The 18,114-nt window shown below is 45.9% G+C and overlaps 1 protein-coding gene across 1 annotated transcript; it reads left to right on the top strand.

Moving 5' to 3' along the window:
* Positions 1-3,344: 3,344 nt before the first annotated feature.
* Positions 3,345-16,511, top strand: TMEM154 (transmembrane protein 154; the record flags this gene model as incomplete). The annotated part of the gene is given in 6 exon segments (XM_010155791.1): positions 3,345-3,474; positions 8,471-8,473; positions 11,618-11,926; positions 13,668-13,695; positions 14,899-14,984; positions 16,451-16,511. Coding segments are annotated over 6 exon segments (617 nt in total), but the record flags the coding sequence as incomplete, so codon positions are not given.
* Positions 16,512-18,114: the final 1,603 nt, after the last annotated feature.

Genomic DNA, 18,114 nt, shown 5'->3' with positions numbered 1-18,114 from the left:
GGTTGAAACTGGATGATCTTTATGGTCCCTTCCAACCCAAACCATTCTATGATTCTATAAATAACAAACAACTCAAAAGTTTAGCTGTTGTTGTTGGAGTTGTCATAGGAAAAAGGAACGAGAAGAGTGTGAGTCAAGTGGCTGCAGTGTTACAAAATACTTCCGTTTTTCTGAAAATGTCACACTGATGGCATCCTGTAATCTCAGTGATGCAAACCCTTCTCTGATTGGGGAAAAACATTAACAAACAGCCTAGCTAGGTGGTCAGAAATGCCATTCATAATATAAAAATGGAAGAAACAGTACTGAAAGCATGGACAGATGTTTCCTTCTGGGTAACATATGCTGAAAACACCGAGGAAACTAAGTTGTCTCACCTGTAAAAAGATATTTCTTGTCCTAAGGTGAGTTGTGGGTCTCAGTAAATACACTACGGCCTATGCAATTCTCACATACAATCTACCCCTCTTACAAACATCACCTGTGACTGAAGCCACCTGGGTTTCCAAATGCCCAGGTTTGTTTGGCAGCAAGGTTGCCACTACATGTTTTGGTTTCTGTATTTCTGCTGTAAAGAGAGAAGCATGCAGCTGAAAGCGACGACCAAGGTGAAGGTACTAACCTTGCTCCCCCAGGCAGGCAAAAGGCAGCCCACTGGCAGTGCTTCAGGGGAGCACAGTCGTGGCACTGGTGGAGATGGACCGAGGTGACTGCCCTGCTGTGACAGTCCAATTCATCAGCATCCAGAATACTTCGCTCCTCTTTCTCTACTTTTTTTTTAATCGAAATAGTCAAATGCATGCCAAGCTGGCTTTGTATCACTCTAAAGTCTTAATTAAAATGTAATGTGGCACAAAGTCACATTTCCTGGACTTAATTGGCCTTAGAAAACATTAACTGGGTACACACCAGTGGGCAGTGATGAGTTTTTAGCTGAACGCATATCAGAAATAGTTGATGGGAATCTGAGTGGGAAATGCTACAACTTACGTAGAAAGACAGGAAAAGAGGAAAGGGTATAGTCTTGTACATTAAAAATATGAGATAAAAACGCAGAAAAGATAAATAACAACGCCAAGTCCTTTCCTCTGGTTACTTCCAGGATTTCCATCTAGGTATATGTTTTAGTAAGGGGTGAGTGAGCTGGGCTAAGTCTACAGAATGTGGCAAACGAGCCAAATATGCAGAGCAGGATAAACTGGGAGAGCATGCTGGCAGCCCATGTGGCATTAGAAAAACTCAGGAAGGAGATGGGGAAGAAATGGAAAGGAGGATAGCACATTAAAGCAGTGAAAATACTGTTAAAATGTATGACTTTGCTTACTGTTGACTAGTTAAAGAAAAGCTAGGGCGGACAAGGACAATAGCAACAGCCTTAGGACCTCAGTCCATGCTCATGAAAACAGTTTTTGCCCATGCTGGGATGATGGCCAATTATCGGTTTTCCTATTGGTGGACTAGACAAAGTCACAGTGCCTCTGAGCACATTGGAGATGCCTGGGTAGCCTCAGTTGAAAGTGTCTATATCAATTAGACCCTATTGCCAATACTTGGAACTTCTGTCATTTTTTAACAGCAAAATCTTAAAAGCATTCACAAGTCTCACCTCTGACACTTGTGTCTGGCAAGTGTTACCATGTCTGCCTATGACATCATATTAAAGAAATTCTCCCAGAAATATTTAATTATTCAGTCAGCAGTTCCATATCTCAGAGCTCCCCTTCATCTTCTTGTAGCGGCAATGTTGTAACTCAGCTTTGCTTTTCCCCCCACACGGTTTATGATGTGCATAAAAGTATGCTGCCAGTACTAAGCAACCAGCTCAGATTTTCAGTTAACTAAACTATGCAAGTGTTTTATATCTGTTAACAAGCTGGTCATTAAATGAATCACCTGTTTCTCAGCTAATCAAGCTAAGAAGCTATAACTGAAGACCTATAAAAGCATCAGTGTATTAAGAAAAATTGTTAATTGGTGAAGCAGAGCAACAATTGGTCACTTCAGCAGCTCCCACCAATCTGAGCAGAAAGATTCACCAGTGCCAGCTTCAACTAATTCACCAGAAATCAGATTTTGACACAAACTGATGTCCAGGGGAAGTACCATGAAGTTGCTACACAGGAAGCATACATCTCTTCTCCCTTAGTTTATTACTGGAAAAAATTTATGAAAGTATTTAAAATGGCTCAAATCCGGGATGCTCCATAGTAAAATCTGGGGTGCAGACAACCCTGGACTCAGAGGGATGAATTTTAGACCTAGCGCTTATTTGCGCAGCGTAACAAAACGAACCTGTGGACCAACCACCCTCCCTGCTTGCGGACAGGTGTGGTTTAGACCCGTGTCCGAATTCTGAGCCCTTTCTAGGCCCACCCCTTATAGCAAGGAGACTGAAAATGTTGGGTTTAACGTTGAGCTCCTCCGTTGCTCTTATCCAGCGACAGGGCATACATGGAAGCCTCTGGTCATGTGTTTCTGAGTGAGTGGGATGGGATGGTGGGGACAGAGGACAGGGCAGCGGTGGGGGGGCACAGCCATATCCCATGGTCTGCATGCCCAGCCAGACACTGCTGGGGGAAAGTGAAAATTAAGAGGAGGGAGGAAGGGAGGCAGAACTTACCTACCCCCTCGCCACCTCCACCACTGTGGTCCCCCATGCCAGGCACAGCATCCTGGTGGGGCTTGAGACCTTCTGTCTTCTGCCATCTACAGCTGTTGTCACACCGGTGTCTAAGTGCTTTGCAGCTAAGCCACCTGCTCCTAACAAAACATGATGTGGTTTTCTGCTTCTTCCTCTTCCCAGGCTCAAACCAGCCCAAAACACTCAGTTGCAGGCTGCCAAGTGGCCAGCCATTTTTCCCAGTTGCTGGAGACAGCCCTGCTTGGGGGTTGCCTTTTGGGGCTGTAAAGGCACGCAGTGTCCCACTGTGCTGGGGGGAGAATTACAGCTTGAAAACCAGGGCAGGGGGGAGGCACTGTTGAAACCCGCTCGCTCAACCTCCCTGAAAAGGCAACCTAAAAACCTTTTTCCTAACGCACATAAATGAAATTCTGTGTTTGTGTGATGTTTGTCCCCATGGCACTGGGTGTAGAGGAAGATGGTAGTGAAGTCAGGAGTCAAAAAGGTAGAGGAGTGTAGGAGTTCGCTCACCGCCGGCATAAAGGTGTTTCAGCCAAGTTAGTGCTTGAAGAGCAACTTCTTTTTTTTTCTTCTTTCTTTTGCAATCATTGCTTGCTTGACAGGCCCAGACAGAATTACATCACTTCCTAAAACCCATCAAAGAGAGTCCATCTCCTGCAGAAATGCAGCTTCGATGCACCCCGGCAGGAAGCAGGAAATGTAAATGTTCGGGTGAAGCAGGGAGCCAGCCGAAGGGCCCCTTGGCTGAGGCTGCTGCCGAGGCAACATGCGAAAGCTCAACCTCATCGCGCTGCTTTTTGCCCTGTGGCTGGCCGGAGGATCTGCCCAGAACGGTGAGTGAGAAAGCGCCTTTCGCCTTGCCGAGGTGGGACTGCGTTCCGTGCTTGCAGCGATGGGACCGACTCGGAGGGCAACACCCTCCAGACTGAGCCCTCGGAGAAGATCTGTGGGGACTTGCTCTCAGCTTCTTTTCGCTCTGTTTGCCCTCTCTGCTTTCAGCTACCTGACTTTTTCAAAGCTTTGAGGTTTTTTCCTTAGACCCAACCCTGAGCGGCAGCAACCGAATCCTACAATTCCTACATTTCCTAAATTGCAGGTGTGTGGGGAACTGGACTTCCCATGCTGGCCCGCCAGGCATTTTGCTTCTAATTTTAATTATTTCTTCTACTCTTTTAACCCCACACCCGTACTACCAGCATTTAATAGTAAAGTTAAAGATGGAGCACCGCTTCTATTCAAAAGCTGACTGCTGATTTCCGTAGCCCCGGTGCACTGAAACTGGGTTAACAAAAGAACAGTCGGTTCCGGAGACAAATACTGTGAATTCTCAGCTGCAGAACAAAGTGGCCGGCATGTGGATTTAGGTCCTGACCTTCTGAAGGGAAGAACCGTGAGTGGAAAAGCCGCTTGTGACAAACTACCAAAGTGCTGGGGGTGTCGTTGCAGAGGCTCTCACCCGTCACAGGGGTAGTTTGTTCCACTGGTGCTTTGGCAGCCAAGTGACTGCACAAAGCAGGCAGCTCTTTCACTCCAACCTTGCCAGATGGTGCTTATCTGCCTTTCAGTGTCAAACAAATCACTGCCGAAGTGCCTCAGTGTGGACTAGAAGGGTTTGCTGGCTCTGTGCTGCTGAGGTGAGCAGGAGCTCTCCTGGAAGCAGGGAGAATGTCACTCTCAGCTGTCACTGAACCTCTTCTATCCAGGTTTTAAAATGCATTGGGGAAATAGGTGGTTTGGTACGGGCATTTGTTTCGCTGAAAACCATTACTATAAGCAAGGTGTAAAACTGGGCTGCCGGCGCGCTGCTGAGCTGCTCACGGTTAGGAGGCTTGCTTGGCTGTAAGAGCGAGCTAAGTGAGGTATAGAACAGTTCAGTCTTGTCTGCATTGCTGCAGCTCTGCTGCATCACAGACACATCAGGAAAATGTGCTGCAAGCGTTGAACATAGCTCACAATCAAAGCAGTCAGAGGAAAAAATCCTGCCGTGGACAAGGCAAAACGGAGGTCTCGGGGGAATGGAGGGGCACGACACAAGCAACGCAGAGTGATCAGGCTCCAGCTTCCTTTGCTCATTTGCATTGTGCCGATTGCTAGTATTTCATCACCGCCTCCACAGGGTGGAGGGATGCCTTAGTTCCTGACCCCCCTCCAGCCTACTGCTCAGTCACTCCAGCCCCCTTCTTTGCGATGGGTATTAATGACAGATGTCACATCCCAGGTACCCCAAGCCACTCCCTGCTGCCTTTCAAGCCTTCCTACCAGTAGGTCCACCTTTAAATTCAGGTTGGTTTTGGAACAGTTCCCCATGGGAGTGAGTCAGCCCTGTGTCTCCTGAACCAGGCCCCAGTTCTGGGGAAGGGGAAGAGAGCACCTGCCGAGAGAAGACACAGACCCTTGCTCCCCACACAAAGGCAGCAGTCATCCCCAAAATGAACCCAGGACTTACTCTGACTGCAAGGGTGAGGCGGGGGGAAGTTGTGAATTTGGGCCCTGGGGTTGAAATTGAACTGGAGGGGGAAGACTTTGTGTAGGGGCTTATATATTCCACAGGCACCTGTGGGTCTGGAGCTCCAATGCTGAGGGCAGCCTGACAGGGCGATCCTTGGCTCTCACCCCTGCTTGCTCACAGATCAACAGGGCAGGACCTTTAAAGGAGTTTTTCCCTTTTTCCTCCAGTCCCAGGAAGTCAAAATCTCTTGGGGATCTCCCAGGTCTCACTTCTAGACTCCAGAAACATTTACAAAATAGGTGATAAGGGTATGATTAAATCTTGCAGCACAGACAGATTGAAGCCTTTGTAAGTCCTGTTCCCATACCTTGCTGGAGCCTTGTAAAACCCAAGCCTTGCCACTTGGATTATGATTAACAGACGGGTTTCTCCCTGCTACACTATAACTACTCTGAGTTGGCAGCTCTAGGAGTGTGCCCGAGGCCTCAGCTCTGTGCTGGCCGGGGTCGACACTGAGGAGACATTGGGGTCTGCACCAGCCACCTTCCCCTTGCCCATCCCCTGGCTTTATGCAGGCAGAAAGCCCTGCCGGTGACCTGCTGAGAGCCAGCACTGGCCCTCCCTGCTCTCGGTGATGGTGGTGGCTGCTCAGCCTTGCAGCAGCCCCAGAGACCCACCGAGGTGTGTGCTCTCCCTAGGAACAAGCATTCATGCCCTTACTGTAGCGTATAGGAACAGATTCTGGCCCTACATGCGTTTCCCAGGATATGCCATCTCCCTTCGTGAAACATGGGATATTGCGTCTTAAGTGGTGTGACACAGGAAGAAAATGTGCGAGGGAGAGAAGCAGTAGAGCATGTAAGGTCCTGAAGTGGAAGAGCTGGGACAGTCGCGGGCAGTGATTTATTTTGGCTGTGTCTTGGCGCGATTGCTTTGAGCTGTCATTCAAATAAACACTGCTATCAAAGATCCAGATATCAGCAGGTTGCACTGCGAGCACAGGCAGCAGCCCTCTCTTTGGCAGAGAAGTGCCTTTTAGGTAAAGCCCCCTACAAAGCCAAGGTCTCTAAGGGAGTAATATTTTTGACCCGTTCCCCCCTAGGGAAATGAACTTGGGAATGGGTTTGAACCCCGCAGAGTCGCCTGTTACAGTTTTCTAGCAAAGCAACAATATAAGGACTGAGGATTTGCTCCATCCTCTCTTTCCAAAGCACAGCTCCCTGAAATGGAGATTAAAAAGCCTTTCTACTGAACACATCAATTCCTTGTACATATTTACTCCTGTTCATCCCTTTTATCCACACACAAAAACTTCCACTGTTTTATTCTAATGCTTATGGGGCATTTCAGAGAATCTCTCCTTTATATCAGGAAGATTGTAGACTGAATTTCATCCAGTGACCCCAGTCTATTTTCCCTCAAGAGATTTAATGGCAGCTGGAGAGCCTCTGGGGCTTTTGAATCTTTAATTTCAGGCTCCTCCTGAGAGCAAGGAGCACCGAGAGATCCACATCACTGTGAGGTCTCACGGGTATCGCTGATGCAGAGCTGTAAGGCCACGAGATTAAGTAGATGCAACTAAATGCATAAATTGGTCTGGAAAACCTTTAGTACAGGGGGTGACAAATGAGACTACAGGTTTGCAGTCTGACTCCAAGACGCGTGACTGAATTTGCAACACCGGCAGTGAACACAGCACTTCAGCTGGATAGAAGTACAGTGAGGAGAAAGCAGTTTCCATCCTCTAGAAATGAACTTAAATGGCTGTTTCCTCTTTCAGGTTATACCTAGATAACACTTTCTAAGCACTGCGTTTTAATAGGATCTTGTCTACAGATTAGGCATCCTGAAATGCTTGTGCTCCCTCATCAGAAGAGCGCGTGCACCCGACAGCCAGCCCGGAGGCTTTTAAGGATTGCTCTTCTAGCCAGACTGACAGGCGGGACCTGCCACAACAGGCAGTTGGGCAAGCCCTGGCCACGGCCAGGAACGGCCCTTCTTGCAGCAACGTGAAACGCAGGGAGAGGAACTGAACAGGGATGAGTCAAGCAGTGGGAGAGAGGATCATACAGACCACGTGGAGTTGTATGACCATGCCGCCAGAAGGAATGTGTGTATGGAACAGAGGGATATAGGATATGGTAACTTTGCTCCAGCATACACAGCTTTGGAGCCTTTTCTTGTTTTGTCACCCTCTCGTGAGCTTTCCTTTCCCTGCATTTTTATAGCTTATAGCAAAGTTAGGAGAAACAAAAGATTTCCTTATAAACTATTAAGCTTGACTATCCCATTAACTTAGCTCTGGCTTTTTCACTATCCCATCCCTTTTTCTTCTGTAAGTAGGTACTACAGTAGAAAAATTCCCTTCAGAGAAATTCCCTTCCCAGTCCTCGAGCCTGATGAGAAGGCAGCAGGGAGACTGATGATTTTACAGCATAATATGCTGACTGCCGGCTATTTTCCATCTCACATCCAACTGAGATCAGAAACCTGTTTGCCCGCTTACTTCATCAAGAAGCTGGTATCGCCACTTCTGAGGGCTACAGCACAAACCTCAGAGGAAGAAATGCTGCGACAACAGAAATGTTGTTTGTTTGTTTGCTGTGCAGTTGTTTAGGCTCCAGTCTGTAAAGCTGCTTGGTGCGTTCAACACCCTCTGCCTCCCTTGAAAGGCAGGCTTGGGAGCACCCCAAAAACACTTCCAAGGTCCGTCAATAATCCCAGCATAACACCTTATACCGTGGTATGTGCATACAGGGACATAGCTTTTTTGTAATTCGTGAGAACTGTAATGGAACCTTTTGTGAGCTGCTGCTGGTGCTTGCTCAGGCATTTTCATCCCCTGAGGACCAGATCCTCTAATACCTCAGTAGTGGGAACCTGAGGACTTCTTAGCTTCCAGCTGTGCCCAGCTGCCCAGCAGGATGGGACTCAGCTGCATGCCAGCTCCTCACCCTTCTGCTCCTGATAGCATAGAAAGTGGCAGTATGGTCTGGGCTGAAGCTGCTGGTGCTCCCACACACTTCGTCACCACAGGCAGAAGTCGCCAGCACTCATGCCCCAGGCAGTCCAGACAAAGCTAAAACCAACGTGATTGTTGTGTGAGCCCCTGCTCCTTGGCTGAGATGTGCAGAGGGCCAGGTACAATGTCAGACCGTAGCCAACAGCATGAGGCTGAACTCGGCAAGAAGAAGTGCACGGGCTTCGCAGACTCAAGGAGATAACTACATGGTCAGATGTGACTTGCTCCTTGATCCATTCCACTAACCTTGGTTTTCCATCCTGAATGTGTGTTCTGTTGTGTTATGTTATGGTCAGACTTGCTTTTGGAGGGAGCTATTAGATCTCTGCAAGACCAAACCCAAGCCTAGCTGACGAAGACAGTTCATGGTATGAATGACCACTGCACATCTGGCTCCCTCCAGGCATGGAGAAAATGTCTGAACAGCATCTCACAAAATCTTTGCCTTTCAGACACTCTCCTGCCCTGCTCCAAACCTTGCAACATCCAGCTTTCATTCACCCTACGAAGCAGCCACCGGGGCCAGCTGCTACACAGCCCGCTTGCTATTTTGAGTGCCTTAAACTGAAACACTATGAAAATCAACTACCTTGGGGCCAACCACATGGGTCTCATGGGGCCCAGACAGCTGCACCGCGCCTGCTCCACGAAATCGGAGTTGTTCCCTCCCTGTCGAGCTGGAGGTACAAATCCTTCCTTGGTGCAAGCCTCCAGGCCTGCCTGGGCACAGGTTGTGATTTTCCTACCATGACAAAATGTGATGTGTGGGTAGCCCAAGAGTGGGAGCAGCCTCTGTGTGACAGGTAGGGCATCCCTCAGCTCCAAGCTCTGTTCCTCAGAGATGACTGGCTGGAGGGAGATGTGTGGAGGCAGGTGAAACACAGGAAATCAGAGCAATATCCTTGCAAGAACATTGTGCAATTGGCTGCCCTTCTGCTGAAAGACGCATTTAATTCACTCGGAGAACAGAGCTCTGTAAGAGGAAATGTTGTTCACAAAAGAGATGCTGTTTTGTCCCTGGAATTATGCAAAGTGAACAAAAACACGTGCCAGCGAGGTCACTCCCTGTGATTTGCCATTTTCTTTGCCTAGAGACAAGAAAAGGTAATTCCATTTCATGCAGAGATAAATGGTTTGAAACCTGCTTCATAGCTCACAAACAGGCGAACAAAAAGTCCCAGAGACACTCTTTTGGAAATGAAACACAGTGTATGCTGCAGCTGAAAGTTTAGCCCTGTGGTTAATGAGGTGTGACTTTTGCTTTAAAGTCACATCATGCGTTAGACATCTGAAAAAACCCATTTTAGCTCTAAGAGTAAATGAAAAATAAGGGATTTTTTTCATCCTTCCCCATTTTGTACTTGTTTTAGCAACGGGCTTGTCCTTGTCAGTGTCAAATGAGGATGGCTGGAGGAGGAAAAGGAAGCAAGGTCATCGAAGGGGTTCGGTGAGGCCGCAGTGGTCCACCTCTGGTGGTACCTCACCACTTGGCACGGCAGCAATCGAAGTGGGCTGGCTGCAGGTGTCGGGGACTATAAACACCCTCAGGAAAGGAAAGTCAAGTGGCCATACTAACAACGGAGAGGGGCTCCCCCTCCCATCCTCCGAGATAGGATTAATGAGAGCCACGGGAAGGGGCGGAGGAGCACACGCGTGAAGGGTCATTACCTGCAAGGGAGGCAGAGATCACGTTTTGCTCTTGACTGAAATACTAATGACAGAAGAAAGCAACAGAGATTGTCGACACGAAGTGCTTTGCCACTGAAGAGCATTGTCGTGTTGTGGAGAAAGAGTCCGGTGACCTTTGCACTATTAAATATTGTACTCAGGTATTAGGTATTATTTATGAAATATTAACATTTTTTCCTAGTTCTTAGGAAAAGATGAAACATTTGGGTTCCTGAGTGACAAGCGCAGCATAAAAATCTAGATAAATCACTGCTGTCACACTCAAATAATTTCATTCATTTGAAATCGGGTTTCCTGGAATACAGTCTCATGAGATACTCATCTCTTCTTCAAGACGAATCTGACAGGAGAAGAGATGCTGCAGAGTGGATTAAGCAAGAGATAGCGCTCTAATCCCAGTTTTCCTCTCTCACTTGGTGTCCCTGGGAAGGACAACATCTCTGTCCTTCTGATTTCTCATTTGTAAAATGGAGATGATAACTGCTCATCTCTCAGGGCTATTATGAAGATTAATGTGTTTACAAAAGCATTTAAAATGCTAAGTACTTTTGGTTCCAGTCCTGTGAGACTGGAAATGCCAGCACCGAGGTGCTGAAAACCTTAAGCTCTTGCTAACTCTAGTGGAAACTGTGGCTGCCCAGCACTTTACAAGATCGGGGAGAAACATGTCGTTGCAAAGTCATGAACTCCTTTCCTGCTTTATTGCACAAAATGAGAGCTGCACCATGCCAGCATTGTATCTGAAAGGGCAGATAACACCAACAAAATCATCATTTAATTTCATGCTAAGAAAATTATTGACGGCTTTGCATTTGGAAACATGTTGGTGTAATTTATCTAGCCTGCAGCTTTGGCTACAACAGAATTTTTGGTATCAGTATAGAATACAGTATCAGCCCAGAATTTGCTGTACTTCTGTTAAGCTTTAAACTCCATGACAGCCAACATAGGCTCTTAATTAGCCTCCAAAAAAAAAAGGCAGCTTGTTTCACTATTGCCAATACAGCCAATTTTAGCCACTTTTCTTGCAAAATGCATGATAAATGAACCCAAAACCTGAATGAAGGTTAAAAACCCCCAGTCTTAGCATTTGTGAAGAATAACCAGCACTGACTCTTTACCATACCCTCCCCTTCAGCCCACCCACAGATCAGACAGGAGCAGTTAATTGCATCTGTACCCAGTAAAGTCCCTGGTTTACTACTACCTCTTCTAGCCCAGGCAGAAGTGAAAGTCAGCAGCCTTTGCAGGTTTCAGACTTCCTTTCAGCAGTCCTGTTTTTCACAGTGAAACAAATAAAACACATTTGAGAAAGGCACAGAAACAGGGAGATGCGTGAGCCAGAAGAATCGGTGAAACAGGGAATGTGGTCTCCCCGAAGGGAGTGCTAACCCCTTGGGTAAGGGGAGAGATGAAGGAGGTTGCAGCGGTAAACACCAAGGCTGAGGCACAAAGCAGGATGGTGTGGTTTACTGGGAAGCGGAAGACTTGCATGTGAGAGTGAGACTGGATGCCAACCTGCAGGAAAAAGTCTGTCTGTGCAAGAGATCTGCGTGTAGACAGACCACGCGTGCCGGCAGGTCCTGGTAAAAGCCAGCTGACAAATGTGGCCAGGACTGGTAAGATTTTGTGATGAATTTGCCATCTAATTTTACATGTGATGCCCAAGACTTCAAAACTGTGTGTATGGGGCACCTAATGATTTATTTTTTTCAAGACGTCAAATGAAAATTAAATATTTAAGCTGTATGCTTTTACTCACTGGTAAAACAAATAAGCCAAATAAAACGTTAAGTTGTCCTCATGTATTTGGCAGGCTCTGAAAATGGTTCAGGAGATGGATCACTGATATTATCCACCATTACAGTAATGCCTCCTCCTGCTACGCCTTCTTCGACCGCGGGCAACCACGAGCCAGTACCTGTCACTGCAGGCATTACTGAAAGCAGCTTTGAAGTGAAAAGCACTCCAAGCACTGAACTGAACGCTGTGAACAACCAGGACACCCTAGAAGCAACGGAGCAGCCTATCTTGATGTACACTGTCCCCATCGTGCTGCTGGTCCTGCTGATGTTGCTGCTCATATTTTTTGTAATACATCATAAAAGGAAAAAGTCTAAGCAAGGTAAATTTGTCTTGTTGCACATCAGGAGGATATTTTTAGGATGTGTTTGACATGAACAAAACATTCTGTGGAGATACCACTTTCAGGATGTACTTGTCCGGTTGTAGTTGCAGATAAGATAGGAAAGGGATCCACGCCCAGCCTTATCTGGGCATGCACCTCTGCTTGGGAGGGAGCTAGTTCTGCTTTTTGGCAACTCCTGCTCACACTGCACACCCACAGGAGTCCCAGCACCGAGCTCCAGCTCCCAGCAGTGCCAGGAAAGGCATACAGATGTAACCGTGTGGCTGCAAATGCTTATTCTATCTTTATGCTTAGTAACTTAATGCAAGGGGAATTTCATGCTTCTGCTGCCTACACTGCTCACAAGGTAATGCTGCTCAGGGCTTCAACAAAATAAGAACAGGCAAAGCCAGTTTAAGGAACACACTTAAGGGATCCTGGAGGGGGGTGGCAGCTGTGGAGGTATCTCAGTTAATGGGCTAGGAATCCCATAGTCAGACTGCCTGGGTGCTGCAACAGGAAGGTACCTTGATCTGTTGGCAAAGAAATCGGTAACCTGGAGTGTCAAGCCACAGAAATCAAACTCAAGTGTCACACTAAAACCACGCATTTGGTAAGTGAAGTCCTGAAATGGTCATACCGGTGTTTTGACAGAGCAAGAGCGTGGCTGTAAGCTCCTCAGCCTGCAGACAGTGGCGTGTGTTCAACACAGATTTTAAGTCCATTTTTTAGGGCATTTTTAGTCTGCACCTGCCCTATCACTGGGTGATATCACACTCATGGCAAACTATGAATTCACAACCAGGTACCTAGTTTCTGCCCACCTGTTTCTGCATGACCTGAAATGCAGGTACACTCTTCCGAGTGATGGGAAACATGGTGCCATGCCAAAGCATAATCCTGGGATTTTTTTCCCTGTGCCTATTGCTTAGAGCTGGGATTTTGGTCACCTTCAAGGAAGGGGCAGATGGTTCTGTGACTCTAGAGCAGCTCTGCAGTCAGGAAATGTGCAAGAGCAAGTGGGAGGTGTCAGCACCCATTGGCAACAATGAACTAAAAATAAGATGATTTAAGACAGTATAGAGTGTAGTTCTTCACTCTTTTTTGAGGGTAGAAGCTTTTCAGTCACTTGATTCCTGGAGGGGATGTTGTTTTTTTGAATACTGACTGTTCCACTATTCCCCCCCAACTTTACCTTGTCTTGGGGTCATAACTAGCTTCAGATCTCTTTTGACATCTGGCTAGTTCAGTTCCATTTGCCTGACTCAGATTTAATTTACCATGCAAGTCCACCCTCCCCTTCTCTCCCTGAGTGGCTCCCAGAGTCTCCAGACAGAGCTGGATTGCCTGCATGCAGTCTGCAGCAAAACGTCCCAACGCTTCCAGTAAACAATTTGTTTTGCAGCAGTCATTCCTTTTCAGGATACCATTCCTCTCACGACATCTGTTTTGCTCAGGGAAGCGTGCATCTGCTGCCTCCTGCCCACCACAGCACAAACAGTCAGCTCCCTCCCAGCACGGCTGAGCTAATAATGAGCCACTTTTAGTGCATTCGACATTAAAAATAATGGGTTCCTCTAAAAAGAACAAGCAGGATGGGATGTTTTGTCTTTCATCAACACGTTAAGTGGTATGTCTTTTGAGAATGTAACCTGTTTTATGTGACCCTGGTCGAGGCTTTCATGCAGTTGGGACCCTGTATATACAAACTATGAACACCAACTTTTTTCTTTTCCAGATGAGCTGGGAAGCGAAAATGTGAAAAGGTAAAAGTTTATGGACATCTTTTTTTATTATTATTCTTTTACCCTAACAGGATATGATGATTCTGGGCCTCCTTCACCGCCTGTTTTAATTTAACCATACACTAAACGCTAATACTTTTTGCCATCAATTGCTCCAGTTAACTGTCTCTAGAGGTGGCTAAAGCGTGACATTACCATCTAGCTGAAGGTGTAAGACTGGAATAGGAGAACAGGAGTTACGGTGGCCAAAGCAATGGGGCCCCAGAGGCACCCCACACCCACCCCTGTGCCTGTTCTTGGCACCCCTGGCTCTGCCAGCCAAGACATACAGGGTGCCCCATGAGCAAAGGGCCTTAGTCCCCAGGCTCATTACAGGCTTTTACTATTCAGAATAAGCTCTGTGCCTTGCTCCCCTGTTTTTCAGGTTTGTCTCCTCACTCTGAGACAAGGCAGAAAGGCTTGCCCAGCTGCTGTGGAAGTGATGCCTTAGCTGCTGGGAGAACAAGCCAAAAGTGGCATGGCTTTTATCAGAGTGATGGTTTTTATCGTTACCTTGTATTGAGCTCCATTTTGCTAAGCAGTGCTGGAAGTAATTAAATTGGTTTCAGGTAAATAAATAAATAATAACAATTTTTAAAAAATCACCACACCAAAAAAAAGGATTTTTTTGGTAAAAATATTTTTCTGCAGTGTGATTTCAGCAATGATCAGCAAAAGGAAGCTAAACTGAGGCATTTAAATAAATGGGGAGTTACTCCACTCATGAGCTTTCCTTTTGAAGCCACTGCCAATGTCAGTCACAGTTAGGGTGAAACTTTAGACCCTCCGCTTTTATCACTGGAGCAACGGGACTTTTACCACATGTCCCAGCAGGGCAGAGACAAACTATTTTTCAGTTTTCTATTTACAGTAAGGAGAGCTCTCACCAGCTGCAGTGGTGCTGTGCTCTGGCATACCCCAGACTGCCCCGAGTCCCTCCCACCCGTGATGCCGCAGCCAACCCTTCCTCTGCCCAGGGCCGGCATCTCCTTCGCATCTGTTTGTGGCCATTTCGCTCGCACCCATCAGGCTGACCTCTTCTCAGATCACTAGGCTAGGATGGCTTGCCAGAGTTTTGCACATGTGTCTGGGACTATGAAAGACATACAAAATTACTACACTGTGAGTTGCTTGAATGAAGCAGTTTGTGTAATGCCTTTTTTTTCTCTCCTCCCACCCCTCAAGTCCTATTTTTGAAGAAGACACGCCCTCTGTTATGGAGATAGAAATGGAAGAGCTTGATAAATGGATGAACAGCATGAACAAAAATGGTACACAGTAACCCCTCTACTCCATCATCCCTCTCTTTCTAGCTGACGCACATCCCACATGTAGAAAATCAGTGTGTGTCACCGCTTCTCCGAGAATGTTTTTAGCTGTGTTCTTGGCTCCCTGCTGCTAAAATAGCAGCACAAATGTTGGGTAGATGTGTTCAGAGGAGTATTTTAGTTTGTGTGGGAGATATTTTTAAGATATGATGGAATATCATAAATGTTTTCAGTTTCCAGTAGACACTTCTACTAAACACACATATAGCTGTGAATGATATTTATATTTTTAAATACACATTTTTAATGTTAGTACTAGATTCCCTGCAGCATCTAGCCCTTTCAGTCTTCAGAGTTTCTACAGTTCTGTGCTCAACATTATGCTATTATAGAAGAAACATGCATTTACTCATAGTTCAGGCCACTGTTTACTTAAAATTGCTGCCAGGATCCTATGAATACATCCCTTTCCTCTTTGGGTCCTTTCGCTCGCTTGCCATCTCTACCACACGCAACTCAAGGTGCTCTTTGCTGCCAGCACCGTTCACCATCTTCTCTGGCAAGTCTGCCAGCCCACAGAGCAGTTAGTACCTATGGTAACAACCATCAACAGCATCTTTAGCTCCCTCTTAGCTACTCCGAAGTATCTTGTATTTTCCAGCCCCCATTTTCCTCCCAACTGAAATGTTCCGGTCAAAATCTCTAAGGGCCCTGCATCCTCCTTCAAGGCTGTCCTCAAAAAATGCAAGTCTTTGGTAAGGTGTGAATTAACCAAGGCCTGATTTGGAACTGCTGACAGCTTTTCTCTAGCTAGGAAATGCTGAAACCCTGATTTTTTTCTCTCTCTCATTTCTGGTCCCTTGCCTTATATCCAAATGGCTCATCTCTCTGATCTCCTAGGGATGCTTTATTTTTCAGGACATAAAACTCTTTGGAGCATTTCTTTGCCTTAGCACATGATGGGGTTTTGACCTTCACGGTCCGTAAGCTCTAGCACAAAACATATGCTAAGGAGCAGCAGTGACATAGACATTAGGTATAGAACACAGGGAAATAGAGCTGTAAAATATTTTCTTAAAATTCTGTGGGCAGAAAGGGGCAAATAGTTTACATAGGAGGATTTTTTTTTTTCCTTAGTGTTCCCTAAACCCCAGCCCCAAATTCCCAGCTGGACTATAAACCATAGATGCAACTATAAGCAGTAGAAGATTAATAAACAACCCTTAAAAGTAGTTGATTTGTATACAACTGAAATATATATAAAGAAATTACAGCAACACCTATCAAAGGGAAGGAGGACTTCAAACACGTAACATTCATGCTATGGGGACCGTACAGATTTTGCATATAAAAGGGTGCAGAAGACCATGTGCAGTTTTACATTCCAGAGAGTGCATGATAAAAGTTGATGCAATTCTGAAACACAGAACTACCAGTAGTAACTAGTCTTGTTTCTCATCCTTTTTCAGCTGACTGTGAATGTTTGCCTACTGTACGAGAAGAAGAAAAAGAATCAATTGCCAATCCAAGGTACTTTTAATTCATTATATTATTTGAAGAAATACGGTCAGTGTGATTCTAAAATAATCTAATTTTTTAATAGGTAATTATAAGTAGATGGATTCTTTGGTCTATTTAATTTTTAAAGTTTTTATCTCTAGGGACTCCGATTTCAGCTTAAACAAAAGGTTTAACACTCTTATTTCTAAACTGGTCTCTGCCTGTAAATTGCACCGCTAAATAATGATGCAGTTGTAAACCTGAGCAAGACAGACAACCAGATGGCACAGATGGAGTTTTACTCGCTGATCAGACTTTAATCACAGTTTCCCAGGGTGTTAATACAAGCATTCCACACAGCTTCCTTGGTGCTCCTTGCTGGCAGACACCCAACTCCCCACTGCCACCATGGGTCTGTAGCTCACCGAGAACCACTGCCAGATGTTTTGGCTGGAGCCGTGACCTCCTAAACAAGGGGCTTGTCTGACCTACAGAGAAACCCACAGGATCTTCCCAGTGCCCCATGCAGCCCTCCCCCAGAACCACAATCCCCACAGCTTGTAAACTTAACTTTCTGGCAGGTTTCCTCAGCATTTTGGCCAGAATCGCTAAGAAACTCTTATTTTCTCTAATAAGAATTGTCGATGCAGCTGGAAGCAAGGGGCTGTACATCTCCCTTGGCTACATGCTTGTGTTGCAGCTGCATTCTGGGGAGTGAGCAAAGTGGACTGCACAACAGTTCTCTAAAAACAGATCCGCTGGGCATACCGCTGACCACAATAAGCACTGTAGGACAAAGTGTGCTGGAGCCATACGCTAAGACCAGCAGAAGTTAGTTGCAACCACACCCTGAGCATTAAGTTTACTTTCCAAAAAAAACCTAAACAGTTCTTGTTCAGGAAAAAAAAAATCATCAAGACCTGCCAGCTTGAGCTGTCATTTTCAACACCATCTTTGCTAATGTGTTTTTTTGTACTAGATTAGCAATAACCCCATCAGAAGGTGGGGATTTTGCTCCTGGCTGGCAAAAGGTGTCTTTGGGCTACACCCTACCTCAAGTTCCCCACCTGTAAAACAGAGACACTGTCACTTGGAAGCACTTTAGTGAAGCTTAAGCCTTGGTGTAAAAAAGCAGCCCTGCTCAGGCAAGTATGCTTCAGTCAGGGTGAAGGTACACCCCTTATTTCAGCATATCTTCTTGTGAACAGTACCTTCAGATCAGATTGTAGAGAAATTTATGCCTCAGAAATGTAGGAAGGCAAACAAATGCAAATAAAAAGAGGAGCTTTACCTCTCAAACATTCAGAGCTGCTCAGACGAAGGATATTAGCTGAATACAAAGTGCAAGATGATTCGATACAATTTCAGATTCTGAAAGACTGCTTTCTTCAGGCAAACTTCTTCTCAAGTGATGGTAATTCCTTTCTTCGATGTTATTGATGATATTTCAATATGGGAAGCATCTCAAGGCCTTACTGAACACAGCTGGATGGGTGGTGTTTTCCTTCTTCATAAAGATACTGGGGGGAGTTCATCAATACCCAAATGTTTTGAACTATGAATTGATTTATATAAAATATCATTTTGAAAACATCTGAGACTAAACATTTCAATAATGACATTTTGACATTTT

This window comes from Eurypyga helias, unplaced genomic scaffold (genome assembly GCF_000690775.1).
Source record: "Eurypyga helias isolate BGI_N326 unplaced genomic scaffold, ASM69077v1 scaffold21017, whole genome shotgun sequence".
NCBI classification, from domain to species: domain Eukaryota; kingdom Metazoa; phylum Chordata; class Aves; order Eurypygiformes; family Eurypygidae; genus Eurypyga; species Eurypyga helias.
The sequence above is the reverse complement of the archived record's forward strand: the minus strand, read 5'-3'. Positions and strand labels throughout refer to the sequence as shown.